Here is a 22,650-nt window from a genome sequence, read left to right as displayed (position 1 = left end):
ACTGTCAAGATGATAGACTTAAATTCAATCCGACTGATAATTAATATTAAATGTAAAAGGACTACACATTTCAATTAAAGGTCAGAGATAATCAGACTGGAAAACAAGACCTAACTATACAATGTTCATAAGAGGCACAGATGGGTTAAGAATACAATAACAAAAAAAAGATATATCAAGCAGGCCAGGCGCAGTGGCTCCATGCCTACAATCCCAGAACTGGGAGGCCAAGGTAGATGATCACCTGACATCAGCCTGGCCAAAATGGTGAAGCACTGTCTCTACTAAAAATACAAAAATTAGCCAGGTGTGGTGGTGCGCACCTGTAATCCCAGCTACTCAGGAGGCTGAGGCAGGAGAATCACTTGAACCTGGGAGGCAGAGGTTGCAGTGAGCCAATATCACACCACTGCATCCCGGCCTGGGAAACAGAGCAAGACTCCATCTCAAAAGGAAAAAAAAATAAAAGATGCATCGAGCAAACAGTAGTCATAAGAAAGTTGGAGTGGCTATATTAACATCAGAAAAGGCAGGCATGGAAACATTGGTGGTAATATCATGGATTACCAGAGATAAACAGGGATGGTTCACAACGAAAAGGGGTTAATTCATCAAGAAGATGCAATAAACCTAAGTGTGTATGTATAAAAACTGACAAAATTAAAGGGATAAACATACAAAGCCACAATTATAACTAGAGATTTTTACACTAATCTTTCAGTAAACGACATAACAAGTAGACCAAAAAAAAAAAAAAAGTGAAAAGAAGAATCTGACCAAGTCCATCAACCAAGTAAATCTCATGGACATGCACAGAACCAAATGTAAAGTGAATTGTTCTACAACCATTTATTAAATAATGGAATGCAGCATACACTCTTGGTTGCCTAATTTCCTTTCTCATCTGCCCTACTCTTTTCTCATAGAAACCTGTTTTTTTCCCCCCAAGAATCCACAAGCCATTGGCATGTACTTTCAGAGCGCTGGCCCTAAGCCAGTCATACAGGCAATTCCTAATTGATCTAAACCAGTCATGGTGGCCCCATTACTTTTGCCAACAACTAGTTTAGGTAGGACATATGACACAGTTGTGGCCAGCATAACGTAAGGAGAATCTCATGGAAGACTTCTGGGAAAGATATTTTCTTTCCTAAGACAGACCCAAAGAAGGGGATTGTCTCTTTTTTCTCTGACATTGTCACAGTTGGATGTAGTACCTGAAATGTACTCAACTTGCCCAGGATGAGAATTAACTGAGAAAAAAGCCAATACACCAAGAAGAACAAAGAGAAAGGTGAAAAGAAATTACTCGATGGCTCCAATGAGCTACTGCCTAACTTAAGCCTCCCTTCTGGATTTCTGGTTTTGTGAGATAATAAATTTTATTGTGAAAAACCAATCACTTGATCAATGCAGATTTATGTAAATATACTCATTCAATCACAACATATTTTGTAAGTAAGTTTAGATATCAACAATCCATGTAAGAATCTCCAGATCCAGCTAAAAAAAAACCAAAAACTAAAAAATAATAGCATAAATAATCCACAGGCTCTGTAACAACTACTTTATTAAACTTTGTTTTTGTTTTTCAGACAGTCTTGTTTTAATGCCCAGGATAGAGTGCAGTAGCACAATCATAGCCCAATGCAGCCTCCAAATCCTGGGCTCAAGCAATCCTCCTGCCTTACGCTTCCCAAGCAGCTAAGACTACAGGTGCACACTACCAAGCCCGGCTCATCTTCGTATTTTTTGTAGAGACAAGGTGGCGCAATGTTACACAGGCTGATGTTGAACTCCTAGCTTCAAACAACCCTCCCTCTATGGCCTCCCAAAGTGCTAGGATTACAGGCATGAGATAATGTACTCAGCCTAAATTTATGAAACACTTAAATGCACACACACACACACACACACACACACACACAAAATACGGGCTACTGTGAATATCACTGAAAGAAAGACATTAATCCATGTTTGGAAGAACTGTGGTTCAGGTTACATTGGTAATTTTGAATAAATATGAAATACCCTGAGTTTTTAACATGAGCCCTAGAGAAAAATGAAGTTCAAAAACTTTGAAAATGTCATTAAGTGAAAAGAAAGATAATGCATAAATGTTAAGAACATTACCTGTGTTTTGTGTTACACACATAGACATTAAAGAAAAAAAATCAGGTGTAAAATGATATAAAGGTTGAGCATCACTTATCCAAAATGCTTCAGACCAGAAGTGCTTCATATTGTGAATGTTTTTCAGATTTGGGAATATCTCCATAAGCCTGACGAGATATCTCGGGGATGTGACCCAAGTCGAAACATAAAATTCATTTATGTTTCATATAAACTTTATACACAGCCTGAAGATAAACTTTATAAAATATTTTAAATAATTTTGTGCAAAATTTATATACACTGAACCATCAGAAAGCAAAGGTGTCACTATCTTAGGCACCCATGTGGACAACCTGTGGTTGTTAGGTATCACCACCATTCCTGACTCTGAACTTGTATGCTACTGATAAGCAATCATTTTCTCACATTTATTTACATCTAAGTACTTAACAGTAAAAAATATTACATATTACTGATACAGTAAAAAAAAAAAAAAAATGTGTTCAGGATAATCTAGTAGCATAGGAGTATCACCAGAATACTTGTATCAGCTGTTAAACAAGAGCAAGGACAAATGAAGACAGGCTTTCAGTCTCTACCTATGATGTTGTGTTTCGATTAAAAGGCTACTGTATACTGTTTCCGTATACAGTATTTATTTATAGGTAATAAGAAGCATCAGAAGCAGATGAGACCAGGAAGTGGGTCTTCTAGGGATAAGGAGGCATTCTGCTGAGCGATTTTTTAAAAATGTTTCCTCCAGAGTCATCTGTCTTATTAACAACAGTTTTTGCTTTAGAATTTTCTCTTTGATTGTATAAGCTGACATGATTTCTTATTCTCCTATAAATGCACACCGCTCTAGTCCTTCAGTAAGGACATCACACATTTCACCATGTTATACATAGGACTTTTTTCTGCAATATTAATGTCATCTTCATTATCACTCTTATGACCACCTTGATTCAGAACCATTTTGACTATTTCACTGTCAGTCAATGAATGAGTAACTAAGTCTCATGATGGATGTTAAAAACTTCTTACACATCCACTTCACCCACCTTCCAGACTCTGAAGGACTATTTCTTGCAAATGTGAGGAGGAAGTGTCAGACATCATTTTTTTCTCATTTGACATATAAGATCTTTTGAAGTCACTAACTTGCTCATCATCACTAAACATAGTCCCAGGCCACAGGTTGTGCTGGGCATGCACAACTGTGTCTTTAGACACTATGTTCCAAGCATTGGCAACAGCATATATGGCATCCTTCATGTTAAACCCTTTTTGAAAATCTTCCACACTCATGCCTCTGTTCACTGCTGTTAGCATGCTGTTCAAGAAAGCATTTTTTTTTTTTAATTACACTTTAAGTTCTGGGATACACGTGCAAAACGTGCAGGTTACACAGGTATACACATGCCGTGGTGGTTTGCTGCACCCATCAACCTGTCATCTACATTAGGTATTTCTCTTAATGCTATCCTTCCCCTAGCCCCTGCCCCTCTATAGGCCCCAGTGTGTGATGGTCCCCTCCCTGAGTCCATGTGTTCTCATTGTTCAACTCCCACTTATGAGTGAGAACATGTGGTGTTTGATCTTCTGTTCCTGTGTTAGTTTGCTGATAATGACGGTTTCCAGCTTCTTCCATATCCCTGCAAAGGACATTAACTCATCCTTTTTTATGGCTGCATAGCATTCCTTGTTGTATATGTGCCACATTTTCTTTATCCAGTCTATCACTGATGGGCATTTGGGTTGGTTTCAAGTCTTTGCTATTGTGAATAGTGCTGCAATTAACATACATGTGCATGTGTCTTTATACTAGAATGATTTATAATCCTTTAGGCATATACCCAGTAATGGGATTGCGGGTCAAATGGTATTTCTGGTTCTAGATCCTTGAGGAATCGCCACACTGTCTTCCACAATGGTTGAACTAATTTACACTTCCACCAACAGTGTAAAAGCATTCCTATTATTTCCCTCCAACCTCTCCAGCATCTGTTGTTTCCTGCCTTTTTAATGACTGCCATTCTAACTGGCATGAGATAGTATCTCATTGTGGTTTTGATTTGCATTTCTCTAATGATCAGTGATGATAGCTTTTTTTTCACGTTTGTTGGTCGCATAAATGTCTTCTTTTGAGAAGTGTCTGTTCATATCCTTTGCCCACTTTTTGATGGGGTTCTTTCTTGTAAATTTGTTTAAGTTCTTTGTAGATTCTGGATATTAGCCCTTTGTCAGATGGATAGATTGCAAAAACTTTCTCCAATTCTGTAGGTTGCCTGTTCACTCTGATAATAGTTTCTGTTGCTGTACAGAAGCTGTTTAAATAGATCCCATTTGTCAATTTTGCTTTTGTTGCAATTGCTTTTGGTGTTTTAGTCATGAAGTCTTTGCCCATGCCTATGTACTGAATGGTATTGCCTAGGTTTTCTTCTAGGGTTTTTATGGTTTTAGGTCTTATGTTTAAGTCTTTAATCCATCTTGAGTTAATTTTTAGGTGTAAGGAAGGGATTGTTTCAGCTTTCTGCATATGGCTAGCCAGTTTTCCCAACACCATTTATTAAAAAGGGAATCCTTTCTCCATCTGTTTTTGTCAGGTTTGTCAAAGATCAGATGGTTATAGATGTGTGGCATTATTTCTGAGGCCTCTGTTCTGTTCCATTGGTCTATATGTTTTGGTACCAGTACCATGCTGTTTTGGTTACTATATTCTTGTAGTATACTTTCAAGTCAGGTAGCATGATCTCTTCAGCTTTGTTCTTTTTGCTTAGGATTGTCTTGGCTATATGGGCTCTTTTTTGGTTCCGTATGAGATTTAAAGTAGTTTTTTCTAATTCTGTGAAGAAAGTCAATGGTAGCTTGATGGGGATAGCATTGAATCTATAAGCTACTTTGGGCAATATGGCCATTTTCACAATATTGATTCTTCCTATCCATGAGCATGGAATGTTTTTCAATTTGTTTGTGTTCTCTTATTTCCTTGAGCAGTGGTTCGTAGTTCTTCTTGAAGAGGTCCTTCTCAACCCTTGTAAGTTGTATTCCCAGGTATTTTATTCTCTTTGTAGCCAATTGTGAATGGGAGTTCACTCATGATTTGGCTCTCTGTCTATTATTGGTGTATAGGAATGCTAGTGATTTTTGCACACTGATTTGTATCTGAGAATTTGCTGAAGTTGCTTATCAGTTTAAAGAGATTTGGGGCTAAGACAGTGGGGTTTTCTAAATATACAATCATGTCATCTGCAAACAGAGACAATTTGACTTCTTCTCTTCCTATTTGAATAAGCTTTATTTCTTTCTCTTGCCTGATTGCCCTGGTCAGAACTTCCAATACTACATTGAATAGCAGTGGTGACAGAGGGCATCCTTGTCTTGTGCCAGTTTTCAAAGGGAATGCTTCCAGCTTTTGCCCATTCAGTATGATATTGGCTGTGGGTTTGTCATAAGTAGTTATTATTTTGAGATACGTTCCATCAATACCTAGTTTATTGAGAGTTTTTAGCATGAAGGGCTGTTGAATTTTATTGAAGGCCTTTTCTGCATCTACTGAGATAATCATGTGTTTTTTGTAACTGGTTCTGTTTATGTGATGGATCATGTTTACCGATTTGCGTATCTTGAACTAGCCTTGCATTATCCCAGGGATGAAGCCAACTTGATTGTGGTGGATAAGCTTTTTGATGTGCTGCTAGATTCAGTTATTGAGGATTTTTGCATTGATGCTCATCAGGGATACTGACCTGAAATTTTCTTTTATAGTTGAGTCTCTGCCAGGTTTTGGTATCAGGATGATGCTAGCCTCATAAAATGAGTTAGGGAGGAGTCCCTCTTTTTCTATTGTTTGGAATAGTTTCAGAAGGAGTGGTACGAGCTCTTCTTTGTACCTCTGGTAGAATTCGGCTGTGAATCCATCTGGTCCTTGGCTTTTTATGGTTGGTAGGCTATTAATTACTGCCTCAATTTCAGAACTCGTTATTGTTCTATTCAGGGATTTGACCTCTTCCTGATTTAGTCTTCAGAGGGTATATGTGTCCAGGAATTTATCCATTTATTCTAGTTTTGATTTTTTGTTTTGTTTTGAAACAGTTTTGCTCTTGTTGCCCCAGTTGGAGTAGAATGGTGCAATCTCGGCTCACCGCAACATCTGCCTCACAGATTGAAGCAATTCTCCTGCCTCAGCCTCCCGGATAGCTGGGAATACAGGCATGTGCCACCACACCCGACTAATTTTTTGTATTTTTAGTAGAGACGGCATTTCTCCATGTTGGTCAGGCTGGTCTTGAATTCCCGACCTCAGGTGATCGCCCATCTCAGCCTACCAAAGTGCTGGGATTACAGGTATGAGCCACCGCACCCAGCCTTCTTATAGATTTTCTAGTTCATTTGCATAGATGAGTTTATAGTATTCTCTAACGGTAGTTTGTATTTCTGTGAGATCAGTGGTGATACCCTCTTTATCATCTTTTATTGCGTCTATTAGAGTCTTCTCTCTTTTCTTCATTAGTCTGGCTAGCGGTCTATCTTGTTAATCTTTTCAAAAACACATGTCCTGGATTCATTGATTTTTTTGAAGGGTTTTTCATGTCTCTATCTCCTTCAGTTCTGCTCTGATTTTAGTTATTTCTTGTCTTCTGCTAGCTTTTGAATTTGTTTGCCCTTGCTTCTCCAGTTCCCTTAATTGTGATGTTAGGGTGTTGATTTTAGGTCTTTCTTGCTTTCTCCTGTGGGCATTTAGTGCTATAAATTTCCCTCTAAACATTGCTTTAGCTGTGTCCCAGAGATTCTGCTATATTGTGTCTTTGTTCTCATTGGTTTCAAAGAATTTATTTATTTCTGCCTTAATTTCGTTATTTACCCAGTAGTCATTCAGAAACAGGTTGTTCAGTTTCCATGTTATTGTGTGGTTTTGAGTGAGTTTCTTAGTCTTGATTTCTAATTTGATTGCACTGTGGTCTGAGAGATTGTTTGTTATGACTTCTGTTCTTCTGCATTTGCTGAGGAGTGTTTTACTTCTAATTACGTGATTGATTTTAGAATAAGTGCAATGTGGTACTACTGAGAAGAATGCATATTCTGTTCATTGGGGGTGGAGAGGTCTGTAGATGTCTATTAGGTCCACTTGGTCCAGAGCTGAGTTCAAGTCCTGGATATCCTTGTTAATTTTCTGTCTCTTTGATCTAATATTAACAGTGGGGTATTAAGGTCTCCCACTTTTATTGTGTGGGAGTCTATGTCTCTTTGTAGGTCTCTAAGAACTTGCTTTATGAATCTGGGTACTCCTGTATTGGGTGCATATATATTTAGGATAGTTAGCTCTTCTTGTTGCATTGATCCCTCTACCATTATGTAATGCTCTTGTCTTTTTTGATCTTTGTTGGTTTAAAGTCCGTGAGAGACAGGATTGCAACCCATGCTTTTTTTTTGCTTTCCATTTGCTTGGTAAATATTCCCCATCCCTTTATTTTGAGCCTATGTGTGTCTCTGCATGTGAGATGGGTCTCCTGAATACACTTCGATGGGTCTTGACTCTTTATCCAATTTGCCAGTCTGTGTCTTTTAATTGGGGCATTTAGCCCATTTACATTTAAGGTTAATATTGTTATGTGTGACTATGATCCCATCATTACGATGCTAGCTGGTTATACTGCCTGTTAGTTGATGCAGTTTCTTCATATCATCAATGGTCTTTACAACTTGGTATGTTTTTGCGGTGGCTGGTACCAGTTTTTCCTTTCCATATTTAGTGCTTCCTTCAGGAGCCCTTGTAAGCCTCTTGTGGTGACAACATCTCTCAGCATTTGCTTGTCTGTAAAGGATTTTATTTCTCCTTCACTTATGAAGCTTAGTTTTGCTGGATATGCAATTCTGGATTGAAAATTCTTTTTTTTTAAGAATGTTGAATATTGGCCCCCACTCTCTTCTGGCCTGTAGGGTTTCTGCTGAGAGATCTGCTGTGAGTCTGATGGGCTTCCCTTTGTGGGTAACCTGACCTTTCTCTCTGGCTGCCCTTACACTTTTTCCTTCATTTCAGCCTTGGTGAATCTGACAATTATATATCTTGGGTTCTTCTTCTCGAGGAGTATCTTTGTGGTGTCCTCTGTATTTCTTGAATTTGAATGTTGGCCTATCTTGCTAGGTTGGGAATATTCTCCTGGATAATATCCTGAGGAGTGTTTTCCAACTTGGTTCCATTCTCCCTGTCACTTTCAGATACACCAATCAAACATATGTTTGGTCTTTTTGCATAGTCTCATATTTCTTGGAGGTTTTGTTCAATCCTTTTCATTCTTTTTTCTCTAATCTTGTCTTCCCATTTTATTTCATTAAGTTGATCTTCAATCTCTGATATCCTTTCTTTTGCTTGATCGATTCAGCTACTGGTACTTGTGTACGCGTCACGAAGTTCTTGTGCTGTGTATTTCAGTTCCCTCAGGTCATTTAGGTTCTTCTCTAAACTGGTTATTCTAGTTAGCAATTCCTCTAACCTCTTTTCAAGGTTCTTAGCTTCCTTGCATTGGGTTAGAACATGCTCCTTTAGCTCGGAGGAGTTTGTTATTACACACTTTCTGAACCCTACTTCTGTCAATTTGTCAAGCTCATTGTCCATCCAGTTTTGTTCTCCTGCTGGTGAGGAGTTGTGATCCTTTGGAGGGCAAGAGGCATTCTTCTGGTTTTTGAAATTTTTAGCCTTTTTGTGCTGGTTTTTCCTCATCTTCGTGGATTTCTCTACCTTTGGTCTTTGATGTTGGTGACCTCTGAATGAGGTTTCTGTGTGAACATCTTTTTTGTTGATGTTGATGCTATTCCCTTCTGTTTGTTAGTTTTCCTTCTAATATCCCCTCTGCAGCAGGTCTGCTGGAGTTTGCTGGAGATCCACTCCAGACCCTGTTTGCCTGGGTATCATCAGTGGAGGCTGCAGAACAGCAAAGATTGCTTCTTGTTCCTTCCTCTGGAAGTTTTGTCCCAGAGAGGCACTCACCAGATGCCAGCTGGAGCTCTCCTGTATGTGGTGTCTGTTGACCCCTGCTGGGAGGTGTCTCCCAGCCAGGAGGCACAGGGGTCAGGGACCCATTTGAGGAGGCAGTCTGTCCCTTAGCAGAGCTTGAGTGCTGTGATGGAAGATCCGCTGCTCTCTTCAGAACCAGCAGGCAGGAACATTTAAGTCTGCTGAAGTTGCACCCACAGCCTCCCCTTCTCCCAGGTGCTCTGTCCCAGGGAGATGAGAGTTTTATCTATCAGCCCCTGAGTGAGCTGTTGCCTTTTTTTCAGAGATGCCCTGCCCAGAGAGGAGGAATCTAGAGAGGCAGTCTGGCTATAGTGGCTTTGCCAAGCTATGGTGGGCTTCTACCCAGTTCAAACTTCCCGGTGGCTTTGTTTACACTCTAAGGGGAAAACCACCTACTCAAGCCTCAGTAATGGCAGATACTCCTCCCTCCACCAAGCTCGAATGTCCCAGGTCGACTTCAGACTTCTGTGCTGGCAGCAAGAATTTCAAGCCAGTAGATCTTAGTTTGCTGGGCTCTGTGAGGGTAGGATATGCTGACCTAGACCACTTGGCTCCCTGGCTTCAGCCCCCTTTCCAGGGGAATGAACAGTTCTATCTCACTGGCGTTGCAGGCACCACAGGGGTATAAAAAAAAACTCCTGCAGCTAGCTCAGTGTCTGCCCAACTGGCTGCCCAATTTTGTGCTTGAAACCCAGGGCCCTCATGGCGTAGGCACCCGAAGGAATCTTCTGGTCTGTGGGTTGCGAAGACCATGGGAAAAGCATAGTATCTGGGCTGGAATGCACCGTCCCTCACAGCACAGTACCTCATGGCTTCCTTGGCTAGAGGAGGGAGTTCCCCGACCCCTTGCCCTTCCCGGGTGAGGCAATGCCCCACCCTGCTCCAGCTCGCCCTCTGTGGGCTACACCCACTGTCTAACCAGTCCCAGTGAAATGAGCCAGGTACCTCAGTTGGAAATGCAGAAATCACCCACCTTCTGCGTTGATCTTTTTGGGAGCTGCAGATCAAAGCTGTTCCTATTCAGCCATCTTGCTAGCCACTCCCTCAAGAAAGCATTTTTATGTTAACTCTTCATTGGTCTAAGGATACGTTGGTTACATGACTGAATTAATGAAGTCATATTGGGGGAAAGTACATGGCATAAACATTATTTTTTATGACAGTTTCAGCTGGAAGATGAGAACAGTCATCAAGAAATAACATCTTGCCATTTTTGCACAGTCCAGTTTCCCTGCAATGAGCACAGGCTGCTGGTATAAGAAGTTTGGAAACCAATCAGAAAAGATATCCCTAGTAATACATGCTTCCTTGTTACCATAATAACAGACTGGTAAGAAATTCACTCCTTAAAAACAGCAAGAATGCAAGCTTTTGCCTATCACAGCAAGTTTACACTTACAAGTGCCTTCTGCATTACCACATCCCATCCCAGTTATTCTTTCCTTGGCATCCTTAATTCCTGTATTGGCTGTCTCATCAGCTGTCTTTCTGGGGCATTAACACAAAAACAGCGATGTTTCATCAGCATTACCGACTTGTTGTGGCATAAGATAGTCATCAGCGGTGACCCTGGCAAACTCATCAAACTTGCTGCTTCGTCATCAACAAATGCTTTATTACCACAAATTTTTAAAAATGTAATGCCGCATCTCTTCTTAAATTTCTGCAAATGGTCTGCTTCCTTCAATTTTCAGTTCATCATAATAGATCTTTGTTTGTTTCATGACCAGTATCACTATTAAGTGACATGAGTTCACTACAACACTGATGGATCCACTCTTTCAATATGTGATCAAGATCTTCATTTTTAGCTTTATGCAGTGTATTTCTGTTTTATGCAGTGTATATCTATTTTAATTTCTATTCATCATTTCAGCACAGAATTTCAATAGTTTATCCTTTTGTTTCTTCAGGTCCTATATGGTGGTCATTCCAACACCATACTCTTCTGCAATACACTGCACACTCAACACTGCTTTCCAGTTTCTCCAACAGCTTGTCTTTCTGTGCTATAGATAAATATAAGTGCTTCTTCGTTTCCTTATCATTATTACCCCACAGAGGCATCTGCAGGCCTTTTTGACATTTTCAACATCTTTACACCACAGAACAGAAAATAATCAAGAAAACACAGTAAGTGATGTACATAGATCTTGGCCCCATGTGGGGAATTGCAGGAAACCTGTTATTGGTGCATCCAGCCTGCATTTGTGCCATTTTATTACCCTCTGTGGGAGTGCTTGTGTTGGGGGAATCTGGGTGTGCAAGGAAAAGATATATCACTGCTAAAGAAGGCAGAAGGAGGTTTTTTAACCTTGGGAACGCTGAATAAACTGTGTAGTGTGTACCTGTGTTTTGACTGCAATCTACCACATGAAGTCAGGTGTGAAATAGTCCACTTGTGGCATCAGTTGGCATTCAGAAAGCTTCAGATTTTAGAGCATTTCAGATTTCAGATTTTCGGATTAGGGATGATCAAACTGTACTGGTTAAGCAGTATGCTACTCAATTTTTCTTTAATCGCCAAAATTATTGCCTCCACCCCATTTTTTTAAAACAAGAATGATAAGTGGCCAGACACTAATGAAATATTCTGAAATGATATAGTTCATAGGGATAAAATACGGCATTTAGTAAACACTACAAAAAATTCCAATCCTTCTGTTTGGTCGTCCTGCCCCTGAATGCTGGTTCTAAGAAAATGGAAGGCTCAATTAAATTCACAAAGATGTTCACTACAGTAAAATCTAGAATATCAAACCCTGGAAACAGTCTAGATACCCAACAATAAGGGAATAATTTAATAAATTATGCAACAATAATAAAACTATTAAACAGCTCTGAAAATAATTAGGATATTTACAGAAAAACAGAATAATGTTAACGAAACAATGATATATGAAGAAAGCATGCTACCAAATAGAGTATGAACTTTTTATTCCAAACATGTAAAAAAAATTATTCATGGCCGGGCACAGTGGCTCCCGCCTGTAATCCCAGAACTTTGAGAGGTCAAGGTGGGCGGATCACGAGGTCAGGAGATCAAGACCATCCTGGCCAACATGGTGAAACCCCAACTCTACTAAAAAAAATAAATAAATAAATAAAAATTAGCCGGGCGTGGTGGCACGCACCTATAGTCCTAGCTACTCAGGAGGCTGAGGCAAGGGGAATGGCTTGAACCCACAAGGCGAAAGTTGCAGTGAGCCAAGATCACGCCACTGCACTCCAGCCTGGTGACAAAGTAAGACTCCGTCTCAAAAAAAAAAAAAAGAACTCTAGCTTTGTCCACCAATAAAATGTAGAAACAATGACCAATGCAGTAGTAATAACTATCCCCACAATGCCCAGATTGTGGTATCTAACCACAATTTTTCACTAAGAAACCAGCACTCCTGGAATAAATGTCTAATTTCAAGTCTGGGGGAGAAAATGTACAAGATGAACCTGGAACATTTCAATATACCAGAAAATAAGGATGCTATTAAAGACTAATGTAGTTGTGTCAAAAGTATTTAGAAACCAGTTTAAAGAGGCTCCCACTGGAAAGGATGGAACAATTGAGCACTAGAAGGCAAATCTGCAATGTACTGATAGACATCAAAAATCTTAATGATACGGGGAGTGAAAATCTTATTGGCCACTGAACCAATTCATCTGAAAATATATAAATAAAGAGAAATAATCAGGTATTTATCCTGCTTTTCCCATATGAATTGTACCTCAGTGTAAGCAATAGTAATAAAGGAAAGTTCTTTAAGAATTCCAGCTAATAAATGAAAATAAAGATAAAACGCATTTTGCAACAGCCAATAAAATAATAGATCTAGGCAAAGATTATCAATAGCTATTAAAAGCATTTGGTAATACTTGTATCCTCTAGTCAATGTTAACATCACTAAAGGGAAAACCAGACATTATGTGTCTCTTAAAATGATGCAACAAGGTGCGGTGGCTCACACCTATAATCCCAACACTTTGGCAGGCCAAGGTGGGTGGATCACGAGGTCAAGAGATCGAGACCATCCTGGCCAATATGGTGAAACTCCATCTCTACTAAAAAATACAAAAATTACCTGGGCATGGTGGTGCGCGCCTATAGTCCCAACTACTTGGGAGGCTGAGGCAGTGAGCCAAGATCGCGCCACTACACTCCAGCCTGGCACCTGGCAACAGAGCAAGACTCTGTCTCAAAAAAAAAAAAAAAGATCCAACAAGAAGTAACATTATAAAATGTTCATTCTTCCTATTTCCAAAAACAATCCGACTTGAATCTAATCAAGCTCCTTGATTTAGCAACCAGTTTTATGGAAATGCATAGAACAGGAGAACTTGTTAAACTATACTACAGGGATGAAATCAGTAAAACTCAGACTATGGGAAACTCTTAGGAAAACTTATTTAATTATTTCTTCAATAAGTAAGTTCCAAGGACAAAAGAGAGAGAGAAAAGACCACTAAGTTAAAAGAGACATAACCACATTAATTAATGCAGTGTGGACCATCACTGCACTTAGAAACATGGAGTCACTTACCAAGCTACTGCTAAGACCCTTTCCCCTCTACCACCAGCTACCCCTACAAATATAAACAGAGATACATTAGCTCTAAACCAGTCTGTCTCTAGTCCATAGCAGAAGCAGACACAGAATGCCCTTGTGCCTGAGGTACCCACACAGGAGCTACTACAGAAGCAGTGCAGGCAGAATCGCAAATGCAGTCTGTGTGTTACCATTTCCACCAATATTTGCCTCTTTTAAAAAAAATAAAACTCCTTGATTTCTTAGTACTAATAACATCTAAATTAAATATCTCAAATGGAAATAAAACAATCACATTATTTCCTTGAGTATCTATATTCAGAGAGTTTACTTTCACATCCTTCATTCTCTATTAACTTCCAGTGACTTTAAGAGAAATCTCTGAGATGTCACAGCTAGCTCCCCTAAAAATTACTTAAGGCACAAAGAGATGTAGAATGCTAAGAAGCAAAGGAGAAAATGAAGAAAGTCCTAAGTGCCTAAGAGATTCAGAGTCTACCTGGAGAAAATTAAGAATGAAAAACAGAAGCATGGAATATTCATTTTGCTTGAGGCTATTTCATTAGTAACCAAGAGAAATACTTCTCATCTCAAATAGTAACATCTATCTCGCAAGAACACTAATCTTCCCAATATAGTAAAACCAGCAAACTGTCTGATGAGTTTTGGCAGAGAAAAACAACTATCAATACATGATAATTTATATTAGTGTTGATATATGGGTTAGTCAGGTAAGGAGTCAGGTGGCCTTTTCGTCTCTCAACCTTCAAATTTTAAAATGGTGAATTTGGGGCCAGGCGTGGTGGCTCACGCCTGTAATCCCAGCATTCTGAGAGGCCAAGGCGGGCAGATCACCTGAGGTCAGGAGTTCGAGACCAGCCTGACCAACATGGAGGAACCCCGTCTCTACTAAAAATACAAAACTAGCTGGGCGTGGTGGCACATGTCTGTAATCCCAGCTACTCAGGAAGCTGAAGCAGGACAATCACTTGAACCTGGGAGGTGGAGGTTGTGGTGAGCTGAGATGGCACCATTGCACTCCAGCCTGGGCAACAAGAGCAAAACTCTATCTCAAAAAAAAAAAAAAAGGTGAATTTGCAACATGTTTGTAACCAACATTTTAAACAGATTTTCTGTATAACAATTATTTTTATATTTAGGCCAGGTGTGGTGGCGTATGCCTGTAATCCCAGCACTTTGGGAGGCTGAAGCGGAAAGATATTGAGGTCAGGAGTTCAAAATCAGCCTGGGCAACATGGCAAAACACCATCTCTACTAAAAATACAAAAATTAGCCTGGCGTGGTGGCACACACCTATAGTCCCAGCTACTGGGGTGGCTGAGGCAGAAGAACTGCTTGAACCTGGGAGTCAGAGGTTACAGTGAGCCCAGATCACGCCACTGCACTCCAGCCTGGGAGATAGAGGGAGACTCTATCTCAAAAAATATATATATTTCTGTATTTAACAAGACTATATTCTCATTCACTGCTGTACAAATAGAAATGTTGGATTTTTTTTTTTAATTAAGGTAACATGAAAGGAAACTTGAAGATTGCTACTTCCTGTCATTGACTGAGACATTAAATAGGTATCAGAGCCAGAAAATAATGACAGATGCTCCAATATCCTACTATAACAGCTGTAGGGTGAAGAAATACTGACTGTATCCATATCTATGTAACCTCTTCCTTGCTAACAGTTACATAAAACATACAATACATCATTAAAGCAACCAAGACACTGTTTTCCTACTTGAGTGCTTGCACTTACTCCTAGTTCATAAACTAGAGTATTTCCAAGCCCCAATCTGTCTCGAGTTATATATTATTCACATAAAACTCAATGAAAATACCAATTACCCTTCTATATTGCTTCCAAACTCCCTTTGACAAACTATAAATACGGGTATGAATTCTGTAGAATATATGCTTCTCTCTGATCCCTGTCTTAAGACCTACAAACACTGAAAAAAGGAAATTTCTGACAATATGCTATTTATTTTTCATATGGGAGGAACAAGGAACACAAAGGTATGAAAAGAAACTAATTTAAGCTAAAATGGAACTAAGATTTCCACATTTCCTTTCCTTTGACTTTTTTTTTTTTTTTTTTTTGAGACAGGGTCTTGCTCTGTCACTGGGGCTGGAGTGTAGTGGTGCGATTTTGGCTCACTACAATCTTCATCTCCTGGGTCCAAGTGATTCTCCTGCTTCAGCTTCTGGAGTAGCTGGGATTACAGGTACAGGCCACCATGCCCAGCTAATTTTTGTATTTTTTTGGTAGAGATGGGGTTTCACCACGTTGGCCAGGCTGGTCTTGAACTCCTGAACTCAAGTATTCGCCTACCTCTGCTTCCAAAAGTGCTGGGATTGCAGGTGTGAGCCACCACACCAGGCCTCCTCTGCTATTAAGCAACAATTGCCCTTGAGTTCAGCTCTCAGTTGCTCTTCAGTTAATACTTCTATCATCTATCCATACAGAAAAATTGAGAAGACTGGCAGAGCACAGTGGCTCATGCCTGTAATCCCAACACTTTGGGAGGCTGAGGTTGATGGATTGCTTGAGCTCAGGAGTTCCAGACCAGCCTGGGCAACATGGCGGGAACCCTGTCTCTACCAAAAATACAAAAAAAAAAAAAAGAAAAAAAAATAGCTGGGCATGGTGGTGTGTGGCTGTGGTCCCAGCTACTCAGGAGGTTGAGGTGGGAGGATCACTTGAGCCCGGGAGATGGAGGTTGCAATGAGCCAAGATGGCTCCCTCCACTGCACTCCAGCCTAGGTGACAGAGCAAGACCCTGTCTCAGCAAAAAGAAAAGAAAAATTTTGGAGACTGAAGAAAAGACAACTGGATATACCTTGAAACCATCTTCTTCCTCCTACTTCTTATCACTTACTTTAAAGAGGTTGTGTACTTGACATTTCCTCTGAAAAACCTAGGTAATATAATTTCGAATTTCTCATTTGAAAATTTCATTATATTAAAGATATTTGTACAGCCCTTTGAAATTTGTTGTGACAAGATTTAACCTACATTTTGTGAATGTTAGCAGTCCAGGTAACTAGGTACTATGCATTTGTAAAACAACTTGGGGCAAGCACAGTAATATAAGAAAATGGAATAACCTACTATCTTGACATTCTCAAACTGGGGGCCAGGGATGGTAACCTTGGGTCTAACAGTAGGGAACTTCATATCCACAGCAGAAAAACATACCCACCGAGTTTTCTGCAAAACTCCCATATATCAACAGTGACAGAATTAAATGGTGAATCAGTACTCACCTTGTGCTACTGTTGACATGACCACAGATGGTGTAGAGGACACCACAGCTGTTACTGCAATGGTATTAGGAATAGGTGATGGTGTAGAACTGCTGCTGCCACTGCTGCTATTACTGACCAGAGAAGACTGTGAAGCAGTTATAACAACTGGCGGCTTCTGGGTTGTAGAAGCAATGACTGATGTTGGTACAAGCTTAGTGACTGCTGCATAGTTATGGGATTTGGAGAGAATGTTGGGCACGAAGGTTGAACTTGGTGATGTGGTGACTATAATAACCTAAGGAATTAAAAATAAGTTATTTTTATGTACCTACTATACTACTAATGTATCTAGACTCACAGTTATATACAATTCAAAAACAGCTTATGAAAAACAAAGAAGCAATTCAACAGAGAATATACAGCTAGAAATATATTAAAACTTTACTAGCAACCATCAAAATGTATGTAAAAGCAACAATTTTACAAATCAAATATTTTTAGAGATAGCATTCAATGCTGTATAAGATATAGCAAAGTAGACATTTCAGTATACTACTTAGGGAGTATAAACTGGCACAATCTTTCGAAAAAGAAATTTAAACATTCATTCATTTATAAATATTTATTGAGCACCTACTATGTGCCAGGCATGGTTCTAGATGCTGGAGAATAGAAGAATGAACAAAAGAGACAAAGTTCATACCTTCAAGGAGCTTACATTTTAGTAGTGATAGAGAAATAAATGGAAAAGTAAGTATATGTCATGTAGAGACAAATGGAAAAGACAAAAAAGTATGGTAGAAGAATAAAGAATGATGGGAGCACTGTATGATTTTTTAAAATAACGTATTCAATAAAGACCTCTTGGTAAGGTGACATACGAGCAGAAACCAGAAGGAAGTAGGGATATAAACCATGGTGCTACCTAGAAGACCATTCCATGGCACAGGGAGCAGTAAATACAAAGGCCCCAAAGCAGAAGCAAGCTTAGTATGTTCAAGAAACTTCAAAGATCTAGTGATCGGTCTAGAAATGCATAGGGTACAAAGTAGTGGTAGACAACTGCAGAGAAGTAATGGAGGACTGGATCATGTAACAGCATGTTGACAGTATATACCCTTTACATGATGTGATGAAAAAGGTACTTTCTCTGTGGTCTTCTGTCCAAAAATCCATAATCATAGCCTAATCATGAGAAGAATATTAAATAAGTTCTAATAGTTGGAGTATCTACAAAATACTCGACAATACTCCTCAAAACTGTCAAGGTCATCAAAAACAAGGAAAGTCTGAGAAACTTTCACAGTCAAGGGGAGTCAAGAGGAGCCTAAGAAGAAATGACAACTAAATATAATATCCTGGAACAGAAAAAGACAATAGGTAAAAACCAAGGAAAATGAATAGGCCATGGACTTAATTAACATTAATGCATTAATACTGTTCATTAGCTGTAACAAATGTATCACACTAATGTAAAATGTTCAGAATAAAGGATACTTCTCAGGAAGTTGATTTAAAAAAACTGAAAGAGAATATAGAAAACTGGGTGCAGAGTATATGAGAACTCTGTACTGCCTTCTCAATTTTTCTGTAAACCTAAAATTGTTTTAAAAAATAAAGTCCATTTTTTAAAAAATCATTACTCTACCTGCTAGGTAAAAAGTACAGTAGAATGATGAAGGTAGAAACAGGGAGACAAATTAAGAAGTTCCTGTAACAAATCAAGCAGGGATGACGGTGACCAAAGTATTTGTGGTGGAAGAGGTAAAAGGTAAACAGATTCTGAATAAACTGCAAATGTAAAGCCAACAGGATTGCTTGTAGGTTGCTATGAACAATGGAGAAAAAGAGAGGCAGGAAAGAGATGTCAAGGTTTTGCCAGTATAACTAGAAACTGCAGATGATTTAGCAACAAATCATTCCAGAGAGAATAATGTGAAGGAAAGGACCTAATGTCAGAAGCAGCTTGATAAATTTAAAAACAGAAAGGAAGGCAGTGTAGCAAAAAGCACACGGTGGGGGGGAAAAAAGCACATAGGGCAAAGAGGAGTTGGAAAAGTAAGCGGAGGCTACACCAAATGCAGAATTCAGATCTTTATACCAAGTATAATGGAAAGCCACAGGAGGATTTTAAGAAGGAAGAAAAACAAAATTTTATATATATTTTAAAAGATCACTCTAGCTGCTACAGGATAATAGGCAAGACGGGATGCAGTGAGACCAGTTAAACTATTCCATCAGACCAAACAAAAAATGGTAGAGGCTGCCTGCACTGGACTGTTAGTAGTAGAAATAAAGAGAAGTGATCAGAGTCAGATTACTTTGAAAAGTAGAGAGAATAGGATTTGTTGATAAATGGAAATGGCAGGGTTAAGGAAAAGAACAGAATCAAGAATAGCTCCTAGCGCTAACATGTATTGGCTTATTGAAATCTCCCTACAATTCAATGACACATATACTATTATTATCCCCATTTTATAAATGAGAACACAAAAATTATTTAGAAGTCTATAGTATCACATTTTTATTCTGGGGTAAGTATAATGATGATATAGTAAAACCCAAAACAGAACAGATTATCTCCTTCCTCTTTAAATGAAATTATTTGTACCTATCTAGAAAAGAAAAACTGTTTTGAAAAATCTAAAGAATTTAAGGGGAAAATTATTTTTCATTTTTATATCACTTCTAAAGAAGGTCAGAAGTTAGTCAGTCAAAATTTACTGAATAGGTCTGTACTCAGGACCTACATCTCCAAGAAGCTCTGAGCATAACACTGTTGTTATATACTTTCAGTGTTGCAGATAATTATAAGATATAAGTACTTGTCCATTACTTTAAGGAGTCTGTTAATTATTTGAGGCGTCAAGAAGGATATATAAGATCAGCAAACACCTATATACAGTTAACCAGCACATTTATAGATAGACTTGATCAGCAAACACCTATATAGCATTATTAGAAAACAATGATCAACCATGATACAAACTGAGAAGTAGACCAATATGGTAAAAAGACCACAAACTTAAGAGTCAAACAAACCTGCACTTAGATCCTGCCTCTGTCACTTACAAATGCCAGGCCCCTGTACATGTTGAAATCTCTGAGCTCCAATTTTCATCTATAAAATGGGGATAATAATACCTACCTTGCAAAGTCATTACCAGGATTAAACAATATAATGTTGTTAAGCATCTAACATAGTGCTAGGCACATAGCAGGTGGTCAATATTTGGCAGTCAACAAATGGTACTTATTAGTAGTGTATTATTACTAAAGGATATCAGTAAAGGCATTATATATCAAATCAATCTGAAAATGTATTTCGATGTACTTTGTTTCATTTAAAACTTTTCTTAATCTTTTTCCCAAATTCTGATACCTTTGAGAATCCAAAGAATTCACAGCTACTGCCACAGCCAAACTATTAGAGTAGTAATGGCAATTAGGGTTCACTTTTGCCATTTCTGAACTAATTATAGTAGCTTCCTGATGCACAATGCTTATAAGGACTCTGAGGCACAGATGAGGATTCACTAAGGCTTAGCAGGAAAGTATGCCAGTTAATTAGCAATGTCCGTCATGGGCAAGGGCAAGGGAAGCATTCACATTTGTACCAAATATTTGCAATTTCAGAATTAGAGTATGCATGTAGGCTTCTAACATTAAGACAAAACTTCAGCAAAATGAATCTAAAGTCTTTAAGAGCATAATTTAGGTTATAGATAAATGATAAAATATATTTTGAGATTTCAGCCTGCAAGATGATTTCTGATCTGAAAAGAAGTTATCCTTCATTATAGATCCACCTTGGAGGAAACCTACTTGCACTTTAAAGTTAGTTATTACAACAGGGGGAAGTATAGGAATTTAAAACGAAGTGAACCAAACAGTGTTTATTCAGGCCATAATTCAAATTACTGACCTTCTAGCACTCACAAAAACTCCTTAAGAGTGCTGGGACTTGCACCCTAAGGACAAAATGAAAAATATCAATCAAGCACATGAAGGCATAAAGCTAAATTCTGCTGCTTTGTTTATATAAGTGCTGCATCAATGTTATATTTAAAATGAAGGCACCACATTAACACAGGTGGAAATGTGACTACCCTGAAAATATATGACCTATTTGAATTTGAATAAAGTCCACAAATTCATAAATAATTATACTTAATATAAAAGTCACTTCACCTACAATAATTCCTAAGTTGCCTTACACAGGATTTGTGACAAATCCAAGGTGAATGCAATAACGGCAACAGCCTTGGACAGATTTCAGAAAAATCCAATTACCGAAGCAAAAAGAAAACAAAAAATTTTAAGAACATTTATTAGTCCTACCCATATTAGCTTATCCACAAAATAATAAAAGTAATGGCATTGAGTATACATTAAGTAAAAGAGTACACATCTGGAACATAGTAGGTGCTCAGTAAATATTTGTGGAATGAATGAGTCTTATTTTTAATTTAATTTGTTTTCAATATTTGTTTTTTAACCATGGTAAGACAAATCTAAAGATCTGAACCTGAACTCTCATGGTATGGTTCATACATAACTTTGGAGATAAATATGTCCTTTTATAAGCATCACAAGTCTGAAAACCTCAACTATTCATTCTCAATTGAAAATTCAGAAGAAAAAAAATAAAAGCAAATATATGGTAAAGTTAATAACTTAAAAAAAGTTCACAAACTTCACTGAGCCCTCATCTACTATAAGTATTTTTAGCTAAGTTCACCAAAGAAGACTGAAAAGTTAATAACGTTAGGTGACATTTACTAAGCATTCACTGTATGTACTATGTTAAGTATTTTCTATGAATCATCTCACTTAATTCTCCCAGCAACTCTAAGAACTACTATGATTATCTTTATTTTATAAAGAAATAGGCTCAAGGGAGGTGGCTAGGCCAGTACTGGAACCAGATATATCTATTTGTTCATTAATTAATGTACTCATTCAACAAATATTAATTAGCACTTACTACATGCCAGGTACTATTCTAAATACTAGGGAATACAGTGAAGAATGAGACAAAGTCTCTACCCTTAACAGCTTATAGTCCCTGGGAGAAACAGATAAACAACTTTGTAATATAATATCAACTAGTTATAAGTATAGTGAATAACAATAAAACAGAGTATGGGAATAAAAGGATTCAGATGAGAGGTAGATGCTCTTTTAGCTATAGCTTTGCTTGCTATTTCTCAAAAACCAAATTAAGAGTAGACAAGAAGGAGGGAAGAGAGAAGAATTACTGAGAAAATAAGATCCAGCAACAAAGGCAGTAAAAACATTACAGTAAGTAGACTTAAAAATTCAGGGTATAGCAGACTGATGCCACCTAATATAGGGCCAGCCCAGAAAGCCATAACTATAATAGCATATAAAAAGTGACATTCAGAAAGATTATCTTGGAGTCAACAAATAAAAATGTAAAACTTATCTTCAGTGTAAAACTTATCTTCAGTATAAAACTTAAGAAGTCATCAAAAATAATTAATTTCTATATATGAAGGGATACGCTTCAACAAACTGATGAATTCATTTATTTGGAACAGCTCATTAATCAACACGGTAAATAAACAAAACACCATATTCCATAAAATACCTGCAAAGGGAAGGAACTAATATTTGTTGAATACATACCTTACGTTGCACTTTAAATATCCAGTCTTATTTAATCCTCGCAATAATGTACTAAGAGTGACA

At 38.2% G+C, this 22,650-nt stretch overlaps 1 protein-coding gene across 13 annotated transcripts in view; it reads right to left on the bottom strand.

The window, feature by feature from the left end:
* Positions 1-22,650, bottom strand: part of EMSY (EMSY transcriptional repressor, BRCA2 interacting) — a 109,747-nt gene that overhangs the window by 64,174 nt on the left and 22,923 nt on the right. For all 13 annotated transcript variants that reach the window (XM_012469633.3, XM_012469626.3, XM_064365308.1 and 10 more), the window contains one exon: positions 16,954-17,230. In XM_012469633.3, the coding sequence (XP_012325056.1) occupies positions 16,954-17,230 (277 nt within the window). The remainder of the gene's footprint in view (positions 1-16,953; positions 17,231-22,650) is intronic.

This window comes from Aotus nancymaae, unplaced genomic scaffold (assembly GCF_030222135.1).
Source record: "Aotus nancymaae isolate 86718 unplaced genomic scaffold, 86718_ANA_hifiasm-v0.15.2.pri h1tg000059l, whole genome shotgun sequence".
In the NCBI taxonomy this organism is placed as follows: Eukaryota; Metazoa; Chordata; class Mammalia; order Primates; family Aotidae; genus Aotus; species Aotus nancymaae.
Note: the sequence above shows the minus strand (reverse complement) of the source record. Positions and strands in the feature narration are given on the sequence as shown.